This window comes from Typopeltis vanoorti, chromosome 1 (genome assembly GCF_054136105.1).
Source record: "Typopeltis vanoorti isolate ZY-2024b chromosome 1, IOZ_Tvanoo_1.0, whole genome shotgun sequence".
In the NCBI taxonomy this organism is placed as follows: Eukaryota; Metazoa; Arthropoda; class Arachnida; order Uropygi; family Thelyphonidae; genus Typopeltis; species Typopeltis vanoorti.
Genome location: NC_143549.1, coordinates 148,842,494 through 148,860,140, shown reverse-complemented (window position 1 = coordinate 148,860,140; position 17,647 = coordinate 148,842,494). Strand labels below are relative to the sequence as shown.

General features: G+C 35.2%; 1 protein-coding gene across 3 annotated transcripts in view; it reads left to right on the top strand.

Annotated features, from left to right (window-relative positions):
• Suv3 (Suv3 RNA helicase) overlaps window positions 1–17,647 on the top strand; it is a 222,567-nt gene that overhangs the window by 163,218 nt on the left and 41,702 nt on the right. For all 3 annotated transcript variants that reach the window (XM_090394567.1, XM_090394561.1, XM_090394574.1), the window contains 2 exons: window positions 3,126–3,305; window positions 7,214–7,362. In XM_090394567.1, coding sequence (XP_090250693.1) covers window positions 3,126–3,305; window positions 7,214–7,362 — 329 coding nt within the window. The remainder of the gene's footprint in view (window positions 1–3,125; window positions 3,306–7,213; window positions 7,363–17,647) is intronic.

Genomic DNA, 17,647 nt, shown 5'->3' with positions numbered 1-17,647 from the left:
ATGAAAGAGTTGGAGAACTGGAATCAAACCTTGGAGATTCAGTGGCAAACTCTGATGAAAACATTGATTGATTCTGCCAGAGAGGCATGTGGTGAGGTTGTCTGTAAGGATAAAAAAATCAGAACTCCCTGGTGGACACAGGAAGTTAAAGAGGCAGTGAAGGAAAAGAAGAAAGCATATCAAAAGTTCCTGTCAAATAAGTCAGCTTGTGCTCTTAGAGAATATAGAGACAAATGCAAGAATGCTAAACACTGTGTAAAACTAGCTAAACAAAAGTCACGGGAGGACTTTGGCAAGAATATAGAAAATAAATATCAAGAAGGTGGCAAAATATTCTGGAGGTTGTTGAAGAAGCTTAAGAATAGAGGAAAGAGTGCTGTAAAAGGAATTAGAGATGATAAAGGTGACATTAAAACAGGAGAAAAAGACATCTTTGAAGTATGGAGTAATTACTTTGAAAAACTGCTAAATGAAACAAGTAGTGATGACAGCACAGTGGTAAAAAATACTGACCAGGCATGCAGTCAGGAATACATATCCATACTTGAAGTAGAAAAAGCCATCAAAGGGTTGAAATGTGGAAAGGCAGCAGGAGTAGATGATATTCGACCAGAAATGCTGAAGTATGGTGGTATAAGAGTCTTGCAGTGGCTGCACTGCATAGTTCAGAAAGCCTGGACAGAGGGACGAATTCCCGATGATTGGAGTAGAGCTCTCATAGTACCCATATATAAAAAGGGAAATAAAACTGCATGTGAGAATTACACAGGTATTTCCCTACCGAGTGTTCCTGGCAAGATCTATGCAAGTATACTTGAGAAACGGTTGAGAAGAATTGTTGAAGAACAAGCTGGATTCAGGCCAAATAGAGGCTGTCAGGATCGGATCTTCACTTTACGACAAATAGTCGAGAAAGCATGGGCATATAACAAAGATCTGTATTTAAGTTTTGTCGATTTGGAAAAGGCGATTTGGACAAGGTGCCAAGAGAGAAGCTATTCAATACGCTGCAGTTATATGTTGTCAATGGAGCATTATATCCAGCAATACTTAGTCTTTATTTGAGTTGTAAGTCAGCAGTTAGAATTGAAGGAAGTACAGGAAGATGGTTTAATGTTAAATCTGGTGTGAGACAAGGATGTACATTATCCCCTCTGTTATTCATTATCTATATGGATCACATTATGAAGGAAAGTGGTATTAAACATGATATCAAAATTGGAGATGTTAATGTCAGCTCTTTGCTTTATGCAGACGATGTTATACTTCTAAATAAATCTGCTACAAATCTGCAAGATTCTCTGACTAAATTGAATAGCTGTTGTAATAGATATGGTATGAAGATCAGCAATGACAAAGAAAATAGGCAGAATCATTGAAAATGTAAACTGTGTTGTGAATGGAGAACCTGTGGAACAAGTAAAACATTTCAGCTATTTAGGCACGATTTTTACTGAAGATGGTAAATTAATTATAGAAATAGACAACAGAATCAGCAAAGCTGGTATGGTGGGAAGTCAATTGAATAAATTCATATGGAATAAGAGAGAAATTAGTCGGAACACTAAATTATCTGTATACAAGACAGTGTTCAAACCAGTTTTAACTTATGGATCTGATTGCTGGGTCAGAAGTAAAACACTTGACCAAAGACTAGAGACCGTAGATATGAGAGTTCTGAGAAAGATTAGAGGCGTGAACAGATGGCATCAATGGCAATATCATATTAAAAACGAGGATATTAGGAAAGAACTTGACATTGTCAACATCCAGGAATGTGTTAGCAGAGCTAATCTCAGGTGATATGGTCACTTAAACAGAATGGGCAAGGAAAGATTAGCAAAACAAGTGTTTTGCTAATCTTTCCTTGTAAAAAAAGTAAAATATGGCAGCAAACAACCCAGAGGAAGACCAAGATATAGGTGGATTGATACGGTACAAAGTGCTTTAGACGATAGAAATATAAGATCTGATAATGTTGGAGTCTTGACAAGTAACAGACTGATTTGGAGGAAAATTGTAGATAGGAAATTAATAATGATGTAATTTTTTTCATGTAGTACTATCATATCCTGTACACCCCTTGAGGGTACATGGCAGGAATTTGATGATGATGATGAAGAACAGTGGTACCCATCTCCTCTCCTGTCTTCGCCTACTAGGTGAGACTAAACAAGGAACTTTTCAAGACACATTAAGCCTCCAGTAACCAGAGTGGTGATCTTGTACTAGGTGATGAAAATCGTCTTCAACCTAGTCTTTTACAAAAATCCATGCCACAGCGGTATTCAAACCTATGGGCTGTTATTTGGAGAGCAGAGATACTATTTGCTCAGTCAACCAGGCTGGCAACTAATTGAATTCCTGTATATGATAGATGAATGAGTTAGAAAAATATTGGAGCAGAGACATTAAAGAAATTACTAAATTTCTGTAATACATTATTATTGACTGCAAATTAGAAATTCTGAAAACAAAAATTTTATTGAATGGAGATCCTATAGAACAAGTAAAATATTTCAGCTATTTAGGCACAGTTTTTATGAAGATGTCAGGTTAAATCTGTAAATGACAATAAAATAAACAAAGCTACTTGGCCAAGGATATGATGCTGTTCACTGAATGCAGTTATCTATACCAGACTTGTTTAACCAGTAGATGTGACTTCCATAAAAGAACCACTTTTTCCTGGCACATAAGATCATAGCAAAATTATTCTCATCCCTTACCCAGGATATGTCTTGAAAGATGATCAAAGTTCTATAGAAACATAATCTTTATCCAACCATAATCTGTTCTCCTAAGAACAAATTCCATCATTTACACATTAAAAATTTTAAAATGCTATATACCTGCAAGTTATCTTATTTTGGATAATCAGGAAAAACTAAACATACATTACAGTAAGTTGGATCTAGTAGAACAATCTTTTGAACTATAAGGAATATGCTAAAATAGTTTATGCAAGTGGACTTCATACAGTGCAAATTTTTCTCATTATTATATCTTTTTTTATTCAGTCATTATAAAAATATGAACTTCTGATAATCATGATTTAATATACCATTTTGTAGTATGCTTTAATTTTTAATTCATATTTGCTTCATTTTTGTTTTCTCAACTAGGATGTATTTGTTGGCATCAGTCAACTAGATTCCTCTTCTTATTTCATGTGCAGCTGTGAAGATTTTAAGTTCCTTGCTGATATGATCCAGCATGTTCCTTTATCACTTAGAGCTCGTTATGTGTTTTGTTGTGCACCAATCAATAGACAATTTCCCTTTGTATGCACAATGTTCCTAAAAGTAAGTTATATGTATGCATGTATGTATCAATTTATCTTAATTGCCTTACCTATCCATGTGGCTGTACTATTTTATCAGTTTATAATCAATAGAATGAACACTTCTGTTTCTTTTCTTTTTTCAGTTATCTATCTATATATATATGAAAGAATGATCATTAACTCTGTTAACATACATATTTTTATAAAGAAATGAATGACTAGAACTGAGATTTAAGTAAAAAGGTTTTAATATAAAAACACAACTAGTTTCGGCTTGTAACAGCCTTCATCAGGTGACATTATGAAAGAAAGAAAAAACACTAAAACACTGAAGCTTAAATAAACTATGAACATCATAGAAAGTACAGTTTCACATAAATTTCTGCAAAAAAGTTCTAAGAAAATACAATATCAGAACCTTGTTCACTCCACTTCCAAAGATCCGTTTCTTAATAAGCCACCCAAAACCTTGTCATCATCAACTCAAATACCCTGGTGTATATAAAATATTGTGCGATTGTGATATTCCTTATTTTGGGCAGACAGAAAGACAAATCTGTCGAATTGTGTATGGAAGAACACGAGGGACATTACTTACAAGAGACAGCGAGCCAGTGCATTATCAAGTCATATCCTTTTCTCGGCTAATCCTAATGATGAAAACCAAAGTCACAAAGTCTGCTGGGAAAAATCTACTAACATCTTCCGTTGCAATGATGAACTAGAGAGAAAAATCATGGAATCTAGAGAAATCATCTTCAATCCTGTTCATCTAAATAATAACTTTGCTACAACCTCCCAGATTGTCATTCAGCTGTAATCATGTACTGGCGTTCACGAGATGCTACTAACATGCACTTTCCCAACAATACAACTAACGAAAGAACAGCTTTAAATACAACCACAATGATTTAATGTCAATTATGTATAGAGACTCTATGATGTTCATAGTTTATTTAAGCTTCAGTGTTTTTTTCTTTCTTTTATAATGTCACCTGATGAAGGCTGTTACAAGCCGAAACTAGTCGTGTTTTTATATTAAAACCTTTTTACTTAAATCTCGGTTCTCGTCATTCAATTCTTTATAATATATATATATATATATATATATATATATATATATATATATATATATATATATAGCTGAAATACACACTGATATTTTAGGAAGCAGGTGACAATCTATATAGATAATAATAAAACAAAATTAATGATTTTCAATATTTTTACAAGTCAGATTAATATTAGTAGGTAGCAGTATGCTCTGTGCAAATGATACTGTTTTTGTAGTACAGTGTGGGGGGAAAAAAAGTCCACTGCAAGAATGGGAAAACAAAGTATACAGTCCCCAAAGGAAACTACGTAGTACACATAGTTGGGTATTCTATCATAGGTATAGTAGAAATACCTATTGCAAATATTTAATCATTTCAGGTTAACCAAATTTGCTCAGTTCTGGGTAGTTCTTCGGTGCAGAGGCAATTCACAGAAGTTTTTCAACTTTATCTTTGCTTCTGTTAAGTAATGTTTTTTTTCTTCTTACAATTAAATTTAATCGGAAGAAAGCAGCACAAAGAAATAATTAAACATGGTTTTCATAGTTCCAGTATTTTGTCTCTGTCATAGAGACATCTTCTGAGATACAGTATAAAATTTGTTATTAGCACACTGGATCTCCAAGTTTATTTTTAATATAACAAGCTGCACGAACAGGGAATCTTGTATGCACCTGGCATGAGGATGGGGAGAGTGTTCGTTAGAAGTACAGATAAGGGTAGCTAGCCTCATTTGAGGTTTGACTTTTTGGCACTGTTGCCACTAGACAGGAAAGTGAATAAGGGAGAGAGCTAAGTGGGAAGAGAAGCATGGGTGAAGGTATTGTTAACAAGGGTTTTAAGTACTATAGGAGATGGAGATGAAAAGGTTTGTGTGTATGTATCTACCTGTGTGGGTAGGTATTCTGTAAACTGAGAAAGAAAAAGTGTTTTTAAGAAGATGTGTAATTAGTCTGTCTGAAAAAAAAGACAGACTATTGTTATTTTCTTTTCCTGTAGTGAACTGGATTCTGGGATGCTGGCTGTTCAAATGGAGGAGGAAAGAGTCTAATGTATGCCTGTATGGACCACTCATCATCAGTATGTCTTAGCCAGATAGAAGGTTTGAGAAAACAGCAGTATCAAGAGCATGTTTTTCAGAATGTTCGTTATAGAAATTGGTTAGAGAAAGAGAGGAGGAAAGCACGTGGCTATACCCTGTGTCTGTTTATATATTGTTTTTTCAAGTGAAGTAACTGGTATGGATAACAAAATTAAGGAGATCACTGATGTCAGGGAAGGAAATCATTAATTCAAGTATCAGGAAGGAGGATATTGATGAATAATACTATTTTCAGAACTAACCATGATATCATTATTATTTAAAATGGAATTTTGGATTAACGTGTTTAAAAAGAATCAAAGTTGAGCAGCTTTCAAAGGTGAACTGCAGACTCAAATACACAAATAAATTAAAGAGTTTGAAAACTAGAACCAAATCTTGGAGATTTGGACCTGGAAAAGCATAATTGATTCAGCCAGAGTGGCATATGGTGATGTTATCTGCAAAAATGAAAAAAATGAACATTCCGGGCTAGTACAAGGGGGGGGGGTCTGGAAAGTTGTGATAAACACCTAAAACAAAAATGATATTAAAGCAACTGATATAACCACAAGAAAGAACATACGGGTAGCAGAGTTATGAAGGTAGCTTATGTTCTTATATCCACGTATGTTCTTTCTTGTGGTTATATCAGTTGCTTTAATATCATTTTTGTCTATGTATATATGAGATGCTACCCAATCCAATTATCAGAACTTTCCAGACTCTTCCCCCCCCATAATGACTTATGGGGGGGGTAAAGTCTGGAAAGTTCTGATAATTGAATTGGGTAGTCAATATATGCTATGAGAAAATTGTAAGAAAGTGAAGCAGTATGTAAAACTAGCTAAAAGTCATAACACTTTGGTAAGACCATAGAAAATAAATATAAGGAAGGTGGCAAAATGTTCTGGAGGATATTGAAAATGTTTAGATATGAAGGAAAGTGTACTGTAAAAGAAATCAGATGATGAAGGTATGATTGAAAACTAAAAATAAAGATTATCTAGATGCCGTTACTAAATGAAACAATCAATAATAGCACTAGTAAAAACAGTCAACAGAAATGCAAAAATTTTACAGTGGCCTGCATAATTCAGAAGGTGTTGTCAAAGAATCCAATTCCAGGTGATTGGAGTAGAGTTCCACTTATCTGGAATTTGAATGTGAGAGTTATAGAAGAATGCAACCTCTCAGCTTGCCAGTTGTTGTCATATACTGATTCACAAAGGGCACTACTCACTACCTATGGCATTGAAAGGCCATACTACAACCATTTTATATACACTATTCAAAATCCCCAAACTTTTGGGTAGCATCTCATATACAAGTAGCATAGTCATGAAGATATACTTATTGCTTGAAATTTGTTGCTTAAACTTAGATAGCAAATTAAACAAGAATATAATTTCTTGGGAAGTTTAATTTCTAAGTGGAAAAACTTTTAAATGTGTTTTAAATCAGCTAGTACTATCTGATGGTAACAAATTCCACTATTTCACAAATAGTGGAATCTCCTGATCTGCTCTGGATAAATATCCTCAAAAAAAACTTTGTGCCTTTCATAGATAATCTTTTAAGGATCCAAAACTTAACATATATTTGGAATTAGTCATATTCCATTTATTTCTCAGCATAAAGCTTGTATTAGTTCCATTCTTAAAATTAATTTATAACCATAAAGTAATACAGTTTGCCCGTAATTCATTTTATTAATCTAGTTCCTCCCATAGTTTTGCTTTGTTGTTATAAAATATGAAACTCTTTAATATTTAATATGGTATTTTTCAGTTTGCCCGCCAGTATAGTTCTAATCAGCCTTTGACTTTTAATTGGTTATGTCGAAATATAGGATGGCCGTTTAGTCCTCCAAAGACAATTGTAGATTTAGTGCATTTGGAGGCAGTGTTTGATGTATTGGACTCATATTTATGGTTTAGGTAAGTATAGAATTCAAGTCATGTTGCACATTCACCTAAATTTTTATTATCATATGGTTAAATTTTATAATATTATTATTATTATTATTATCATCATCCAGGCCTCCTCCATGGAGTCAAAAGACTCATCGTGGGAGGTCATTTTTAGGAAACACAAAATTTATCATACCACTCCTTGAACCCATTGACCGTTCCCGCTCCAATCACTCTCTCAGGCATTGCATTCCAAGGTTCAACCACCCTCCATGCAAAGAAACCACTCCTCACCCTCTTGTGCACAGCCTCCTTTCATAACTTCCAGGGATGACCTCCTTGTCATCGCTTCTTCCTGCCGTTCCACCAAGTGAAAGAACTCTCCAATGTCTACCCTGTAACTGCCTCTCAACAGTTTACAAGTCTTGACACCTCTCCTTCTATCCACCAAACTCTGCAGTCCATATTCCCTCAGTTGATCTTCATAACTCATATTGTATAGTCCTGAAACCATCTTTGTTATCCACCTCTGTACCCTTTCCACAGTCAATTTATCCGCTTCAAATCCTGGGGACCAAATCTGGTTCCCAGGATTAACGGAATAATAACTCTTTCATCTCTGCAGGTTAGCGTCCTTCTCAGTATTGCAGTAATCTCAGCACCTTTGCAATATGCTCCCTGATTTTCAGTTTTCTATTAATCATCACCCCCAGATCTCGTCTCCCCTACCTCAATTAGTACAGCTCCTCCAATCGAGTATGCATCCTCCCATCGATGGATCCCAAACCTCCAGACTTTACATTTTACTGCATTGAACCGACACCCCCCCCCATCCATTTGCCCATCTGTCTAGTTTATTCAAATCCTCTTGCAGGGCTGTCACAGATGCACTATTACTGAAAACCCTTCCCAGCTTCACATCATCTGCAAACAACTGAGTTTCCCCTTGCAATCTATTGGCAATATCGATGATATTGTCACTGGATTGCAAGGTACTGAGCCATGTGGAACCCCACTTGTAACCTTCTGCTTCCTGATATTGCCCAACCATACACACAACTCTCTGATACCTATCAGTCAGCCAATCCTGAATTGAGTGAGAGATTAGCTCCGCTAACTCATTCCTCGATGCTGACAATGTCAAGTCCTTTCCTAATATCCTCATTTTTAATATAATATAGCCATTGATGCCATATGTTCATGCCCCTAATCCATCTCAGGACTCTCATATCTGCTGTCTCTAGTCTTTGGTCAAGTGTTTTACTTCTGACCCAGCTCTCAGATCCATAAGTTAAAATTGGTTTGAACACTGTCTTGTATACAGCTAATTTAGTGTTTTCACTAATTTCTCTCTTATTCCATATAAATGTATTCAGTTGACTTCCTACCATACCAGCTTTGTTGATTCTGTTGTCTATTTCCATATTTAATTTACCATCTTCACTAAAAATCATGCCTAAGTAGCTGAAATGTTTCACTTGTTCTATAGGTTCTCCATTCACAATGCAGTTCATATTTTCAATGCTTCAAAATTAACAAAATTGCTAATTTTGTTATTGTTAACAAAAATAACTTATTGCTGACCTTTATACCATATCTATTACAACAGTTATTCAATTTAGTCAGGGAATCTCGCAGACTTGTAGCAGATTTATTTAGAAGTATAACATCATCTGCATAAAGCAAAGAGCTGAGATTAACATCTCCAATTTTGATATCAGGTTTAATACCACTTTCCTTCATAATGTGATCCATATAGATAATGAAAAGCAGAGGAGATAATATACTTCCTTCAATTCTAATTGCTGACTTACAACTCAAAAGTATTGCTTGATATAATGCCCCATTTACACCATATCATATGTCTTTTCCAGATCTACAAAACTTAAATACAGATCTTTGTTATATTCCCATGATTTCTCAACTAGCTGTCATAAAATGAAAATCTGATCCTGACAACCTCTATTTGGCCTGAATCCAGCTTGTTCTTCACCAAGCTTCTCTTCCACAATCCTTCTCAACCGTTTCTTGAGTATACTTGCATATATCTTACCAGGAACACTCAGTAGAGAAATATCTCTGTAATTCTCACATTCAGTTTTATTTCCCTTTTTATATATGGGTGCTATGAGAGCTCTACTCCAGTCATCTAGAATTCGTCCCTCTGCCCAGGCCTTCTGAACTATGCAGTGCAGCCACTGTAAGACTTTTATACCTCAATACTTGAGCATTTCTGGTTGAATATCATCTACTCCTGTTGCCTTTCCACATTTCAAGCCTTTGATGGCTTTTTCTACTTCAAGTATGGATATGTATTCCTGACTGTATGCCTGTTGAGTGTTTTTTACCACTACTTGTTTCATTTAGCAGTTTTTCAAAGTAATTACTCCATACTTCAAGGATGTCTTTTTCTCCTGTTTTAATGTCACCTTTATCATCTCTAATTCCTTTTACAGCACTCTTTCCTCTATTCTTAAGCTTCTTCAACAACCTCCAGAATATTTTGCCACCTTCTTGATATTTATTTTCTATGTTCTTACCAAAGTCTTCCAATGACTTTTGTTTAGCTAGTTTTACATAATGTTTAGCTTTCTTACATTTGTCTCTGCATTCTCTAAGAGCACAAGTTGACTTATTTGTCAGGAACTTTTGATATGCTTCTTTTCTTTCACTGCCTCTTTATCTTCCTGTGTCCACCATGGAGTTCTGATTTTTCTATCCTTACAGACAACCTCACTATGTCTCTAGCTGAATCAACCAGTGTTTTCTTCAGGGCTTGCCACTGAATCTCCAAGGTTTGGTTCGTGTTCTCAAATTCTTTTATTTTTTCTTCAATAAACTTTGTGTATTTTAGTCTATAGTTCACATCTGAGAGCTGCTCAACTTTTATTCGCTTTAAACCTTTCTTACATGTTCTTCTTTTCAAAATGAAATTCAATTTTATCCTGCTCAAGGCTAAATAGTGATCACTTCCAATTTCAAATCCTCTGTACATTCTGGTGTTCTGCACCAGGGAAAAAACATCACTATCAACAATAATAGTCAATGAGACTCTCTCCATATGAATTTGTGCACATTTTTATGTTGGATCATGGTGTTAGTAATAACCAGTCCATGTCCTGAGCAGAAATCCAACAGGTATTTGCCATTATTATTAGCTTTGCTCTTTTCTCCAAATTTTCCCAAAATATTTTTGTATGTCTGACAATCATTTCCTACTCTGCTATTTAAATCCCCAACAAGGACCAACTTTTCCTTTTTCATTGTGTCAGTTGCTTTCTCTAAAGCCTCAAAAAACTTCTCTATTTCTGTCTTAGTAGAACCTTCTGTAGGACCATTGGCACAAATAAGTCTCATTGTCCAGTTCCCCCATTCTCATATTTGCCCACATCACTCTACTTGAGACTAACTGCCATTCAAGAAGATTAGCCTCGTATTTTGTGTTGAATACTATGGCTACTCCTTCTTTTCCTTGATTGTCATTGCCTGAATATAACATTTTGTATTTATTGCTCAGAAAGATCTCGCCAGTTTTTGTCTTTTTTGTTTCAGTCACCCCTATTATGTCGATCTGATACTTATCTAATTCCTCAGCTAGCTCCATTTCTTTGCCATTCAGGCTTCTTATATTGATAGTACCAATCTTTAACTCTGGTGATGTTGAGTTGGGGTGTGTGTTTAGATTTGTTCCAGTAGCTGACTTTTCACTCTTTGCCCTGGTTCCTTGGTGAAAAAAAAACACGGGCCTTGTTTAACCGGGTGACTCCCCAGCCAGCATGAATCAATATCTAGGTAGATACCCAACAGGGTGCTCCACAAGAAGGTGAGAATTGGGCATTAGGTCAGAAGCCCTTGGTCGGTTCTCCGTATTCTTTAAAGGCTATGTGGAGGTCTCCTCTCAGTTATACAGCTTTGACCCTTTGACTCTGTAAAGCAAATAAAGATTGTGTGTGTGTGTGTGTGTGTGTGTGTGTGTGTGTGTGTGTGTGTGTGTGTGTGTGTGTGTGTGTGTGTACAGCAGTTAGAATTGAAGAAAGTGCAGGAAGATAGTTAGAAATCAGGTGTTAGACAAGGATGTACATTATCCCCACTGTTATTCAAAACCACTGTTCATCATCTGTATGGATCATATTATGAAGCAAAGTGGTATTAATCCTGATATCAGAATTACAGATGTTAATTTCAGCTCTTTACTTGATGCAGATGATGTTATTATTATTTGACACCTCCAGGGAGTCCAAAGACTCATCGAGGAACGGCACCCACTTTGCAACTCTTACTCAACCACTTATGGTTGAGACAGAGTTGTAAACTGACAGCAACTACACACCAATGTAAGATTGCCTTACTAAATTGAATAATTGTAATAAATTTTGTATGAAAATCAATTTTTTTTTTTTAAGAAAGAAAAAAAAAATAGACAGAAACATTGAAAACATGAACTGCATTTTGAATAGAGAACCTATAGAACAAGTTAAGACTTTCTTTCATCTACTTAGGCACAATTTTTACTGAAGATGGCAAATTAAATATAGAAATAAACAACAGAATTAGCAAGGCTAAATGATAGGAAGTCACTGAATCAATTTATATGGAATAAGAGAGAAATTAGTCTGAACAGTAAACTAGCTATATGCAGTGTTCAAAATACAGTGTTCCAAACCAGTTTTAACTTATTTATTTGAAAGCTGGGTTAGAAATAAAACATTTGATCAAATACTAAAGCCCATTGATATGAGAGATCTGAGAAAGATTAGGGGAGTGAACACATGGCATCAATAGCAATATCATATTAAAAATGAGAATATAAGAAAGTACTGAACATAGTTAGCATCAGAAATATTTTAGCAGAGCTAATCTCAGGTGGTCTCTTCACTTAGACCTAATAGAGAGGACAAATTAGCGAAACAGTGTTCTTTGTCAGGCTGGCTGGAAAAATACTCAGTGGAAGAACCAAAATCTATGTGGATTGGTAGAGTGAAAAGTATCTTAATTTTAGAAATATAAGATCTGATAGTATTGAAGTCTTGACTTGTAACAGTCAAAACTGCAGAGGGAAGACTGGAAAAAAATTGTCAATCAGAAGTTAGTAATGATGTAACTTTTCATGTAGTATTATCGTACTATCCTGTACACCTGCAGAGGATATATGTCAGGAATTTGATGATGATATATATAATTTCAAAGGATACTAGTACCATCTGCATGACCTGAGATTAGCATCTCCAATTTTTATGCAGACCTAAAGCCACTTTCATTCATAATGTGATCTATACAGATAAATGAAATAGAAGAGAAATAATGGGCACCTCTCTCTCTCTCTCATAACTACATCAGACATCAATAACTCTTAACCTCTTGTTTTTCTTGTTGTAGAGTTATAACAAATATCATCTTAATATCTAACTATAATACAAATGACAAATCCATCCAACCATTGAATTCTGCTCTCACAGTTTGGGTGATGCATCAATGATCCCACTAAAAATGCTTTTATCAGTGTAGAAGAGAGCAGTTAGATTGATTTACTCACTACTCAGTTATTCCCTCCAGTCTCTTTCATGCAGATGTTCAGTTTATGTCTACATTTTCTAAAAATATTTCCGTGACCAATGGTCATCAGAATTGGCATCATTCACAGATTATCTTCAGGTCTCACAGAACAGATTTTTCTTCCTCTTCATTCATTCCTTCTGCTGCTACTTTCTTTTGGAAGTCTTCTCTCTTGAGTATTTTCTGAAAATTATAATCTGAAAGTGTTCAAATCCATTATCAAGATTATTCTACCTATCTGTGTTACTAAATGTATCTGAAATAAAGCGGGATTGACATTGTTGCATTGATTAAGTATATTCACCCAAAAAATTGTCAGCATAAGTGAGGTGTGTTTGGATGAAGATGATATTGTGACAAGAATAGAGACAAAGGTATTGATCATGAGGACAGAAAGGTAGGAGGAGTACTGCTGATAGTAGTAGAGTTATGCCCAGTGAAGGTGGAGATGCAAGGGAAAAATATGACAGTGGTTTTGAATAGTATTGTATGAGGTAGAGGTGGGCATGATGAAATATTTAGTTGGGTGTTGCTATAAACTTGGTAATGTGGAGGGCAGTAAGAAGGAAGAGTAGGCAAATTAGCCTGGCAAATAAGTTTATAACAATATCCTCTAATGAGATGATCAAATCCAAGGACCTTGTGTGCCCTCTTTTACATACTAGGATAGTTGCCTTTAAAAAACTCCAGAAATTTAATCTCTTTGCTCCTGTATGACATTGTTATAAACGAGATGTCAAATCTTCCTCCAGTTGATGAAAGTGACCATGAAGTAATCACCTAGATGGTAGCCAGCCAAAGAACTTCTGTATTGAGATTGGTGGTAAGGGGATAAGTGCTGCTTGGGCTGTTCTTAGGAACTATCTGGTAGGTGCAGTATCTGAATGAATTCCAAAGGTCAGGAGGTTAAATAAGGTTAAATAGATGACTGAAGAGGTGAGGCATGCAGTTTAGACGAGCATTATGGAAACAGCACGAAATGAGTGGTAATAATCAGTTGTGCGAGGAGTTCAAACAGCAGGCAAGAAAGGTGACTCACTTTGTTAGGGTAAAAAAAGTGCAGTGTGAGAAGCAGTTATCCATTGAAACAAAAAAAAAAAAAAAAAAAAAATCTCATGGAGTTCTTTTGATACATGGCCAGTAGAAGAAAGAAAGAATGATTATGGAAGAATGATAGTAGTTAGTGAAATTGGCAGAATGGTAATAACTGAGAAGAATATAGTTGAGATGTTAAACAAGCATCTCAGAGAAGTATTTCACCCTCGTGAATGTGACACCGTGCAGAACTTGAGTGCATTGGTGCACTCAAGGGAGGCACACTGATGGTGAGAGAGCAAGAGGTATACGAGAAACTGAGTAAATGCAATTTAAAGAAGACTGTAGGGCTAGATGTATCACTACACAGTTTTGAGGGAATGTTAAGAGAAAAAACAGCAGTGTTGATATACTTTTTTTTTTAACATGAGTCTGAAATTGGACTGAGATTCAAAGGAGTAGAAAGAGAGCAAAATTATTGTTTTTGAATTGTAGGCCAATTTGCTAGTCTGGAGTTGTAGTCAAGGTGTCAGAGAGCTAGTGAGAACCAGGATTCAGAGCTAGGTCGACAGCAGCAGTATTCTCTGATGAATAGCATGGGTTTACTTACAGAAGATCATGCTTTAGTAATCTGCTTACTTATTATAACAAGATGACAAATGCAGTGGTATATTTAGATTTTGCAAAGGCATTTGATAGATTGCTACATGACAAACTGGTAATTAAAGTGGATTGGATAGTGGATTATTGTGCTGGATTGTGTCTGATAGTTATATATTGAGGACAGAAAAGTCCTCAATATACAATCCCCAGAAAAGGAAAGTCACTAGTGTTGTGTGTCAAGATTCTGTTTTGGTGACCATTGCTATTAAGCTTGCATGTTAATGATATTAGGATTATTAAGAATTAAGAGGACTTGAACTCAGCAAGTCTTCTGAATGGGCAAGTGAGTGTGGGTATGAGTTAAGCATAATGTTTTAAAATTCATGAAGCATAGATGGAATGTGCATCATGCAATCAGCAAGAATATTGTGAATGAAGTATGAGAGATCTGGGGAGTGGTAGTTGGGGGGGGGGTATGATTGAAACATAAGGTGGTAAGGAATTATTACCAGATTAACCTCTTTACCAGCCAAGGTGGATGAAATAGCCAAACCACCCTAGCATTTTTCATGGATCAAAACTTCATTGGCATTCTACCTTTTATCATGTAATTTAACTCTCCCCAGCCGTTAATCCCTTAATGGCGATTTTAGAGCCATTAGTGGATTAACTGTGGTGGAGCAACCTTTGTGTCACTTTACATGCACTGTGTTACTTAGAATTTCCTTTACTGTCCTACAATATTTGATATTTTTTTGCTACGCAATTTATTTATTGTCTCTCTTCCCAAAAATAAAAATGAATTTCATGTGTGAGAAAATAAATAATCAATCCTGAAATGACCACAGATCAGCCTTTGCAATGAATCTATTTAGTAGTAGCAAATTTGCTGTCTTTTATTTTCAAATCAGTGCAACGGAACAAGACGACTTTATGTTCTTTCACTTTACTAACACTATCGAAGCAATTTTTTTTCACAAATTTTCAAATGTTTGTTTGCATTGAAAATGTTATGTCAAATATTTATGTTTTTTAAATAACATTTATTGAAAGAAATATGGCCTTTTGCTTTCTTTCCTTGCAAAATACCATTATATGGATCATCACCTTTCAGTTTTAGAAACGAATTTGGGCTAAAAAAAATTTTTTTTTTGTACTAAGAAAGACTCGGTCTTTTTTTAGTATCAAAAATTTATATCCAATGATATTTTAGCAGGAACTTTTCGCCTTCATCTTTTGCTTAAAATTGCAACAGTTTTTTATTTTTATTTTTTAGAATGCACATTACTATAATATCCAATTTATAACCACTGTAGATATGTTGAAAATATAATATGAAGGATATCCTATACAGAATGATTCAAAATTTATGCTCATTTTGAAGATTTTCTTCTGCTTCCCTCCTCCTCTCCTGGAACTCAGATTACATACTACTCTAAATGTCTACTGTTTGAAAGCTTTCACAGACAGTATTCAAAATTTATCACTTCATTTGACAGAAGAAATAAGGGAATAATATTGTTGTACCATCTAAGCTTCTAATTCTGTACTATTTCTTTACAATCTAAAATAAGCTGTCTGCTGAAATTATTCAAAGTTTTAGAAATATTATGCTATTTTTTCACCATGTAACACTGTTTATATGCATACCACATAAAAAAAAAGTTCAATAGTGCTATTTTTGTTTCTTTTTCTCAAAAATAATTCTAAATATTACTACTGCTGCTTGCTATTTCTGAAATAATCTAAGTCTTAGAAATACTTGATAATAAATCTCTCAGCTGGAAGAAAAGCTAAAGGCTTAGATTACTCTCACTGCTATTGAGAAAGAAAATAGAGAAGAGTTCACCAGAAGTCACACTAAAATGCTACAGCAGACATCCTAACACAGAAATACTGACATTTCTTTTACAGGCTGATACAGTATGCCAAAATAATTTCTTAATTTATAATGATCCATTTCACTTTTATTATTGAAAAATTATAAATTATTTGATACAATTATCAAATAATTGTATTTGATAATTGTATCAGCCTTGATTGAAAGTAATCACTTAGGTGGTAGCCAGCCAAAGAACTTCTGTATTGAGATTGGTGGTAAGGGGATAAGTGCTGCTTGGGCTGTTCTCAGGAACTATGTGGTAGGTGCAGTATCTGAATGAATTCCAAAGGTCAGGAGGTTAAATAAGGTAGGTGTGAAATAGATGACTGAAGAGATGAGGCATGCAGTTTAGATGAGCATTATGGAAGCAGCACGAAATGAGCAATAATAATCAGTTGTGCGAGGAGTTCAAACAGCAGGCAAGAAAGGTGACTCACTTTGTTAGGGTACAAAAAATGCAGTGTGAGAAGCAGTTATATGGTTCTTATCCACCATCATGGGTGGATAAGAATATACTCTATGAGGGGCAGCATGGCTTTGTAATGGGTTGGTCATTCCTTAATGATATTCTAACTTTTTATAAGAGTGACATCTGCGTTGGATAAAGGGAGTGGCTACACAATGATACTGCTTGATTTTGCAGATACTTTTGAACGGGACTTCACATTGAACTCTGTTACACAAACTGCAAGAAATGGGGATGGATATGAAACTGGTGATATAGATAAAAGGTGGCTGGTGGACAGATACCAAAAAAAGTAGTATATAGAGGAGAAGAATCCTGGAGAAGGTAGATGACTATTGGTGTGCCACAGGACCCTGTGCTTACCACTGCTGTTTAAGTTTAATTTGTACATAAATGATCAGCTTCATTCCTACTCAAGTAGGGTCACTGCAGCAGATCAACTTCCTCCTCTCAGTTCCGTCTGAGGCTATATTTTCCTCTAAAGCTGTTCAACTGTCATTATTTAGGTCTCCCTTTACTTTTTTTTTGCCTGGTGGCTTCACCTCCAACACACTCTTTCCCACATAACTTTTATTTTTATCTTGTACATAATGATATAGGAAATAATTGGAGGGGAGATACTCAGGTGTTTACTGATGATGCAAAGTTGATTCAACTAGTAGTTAATCAAGGTGATGTAGAGAGCTTGCAGGATGATTTTAAATAGGCTGACGGTATGGGCAAAACATAATAGATGTCAACTTAATGTGGAAAAGTGTAAAGTTATGCATTTT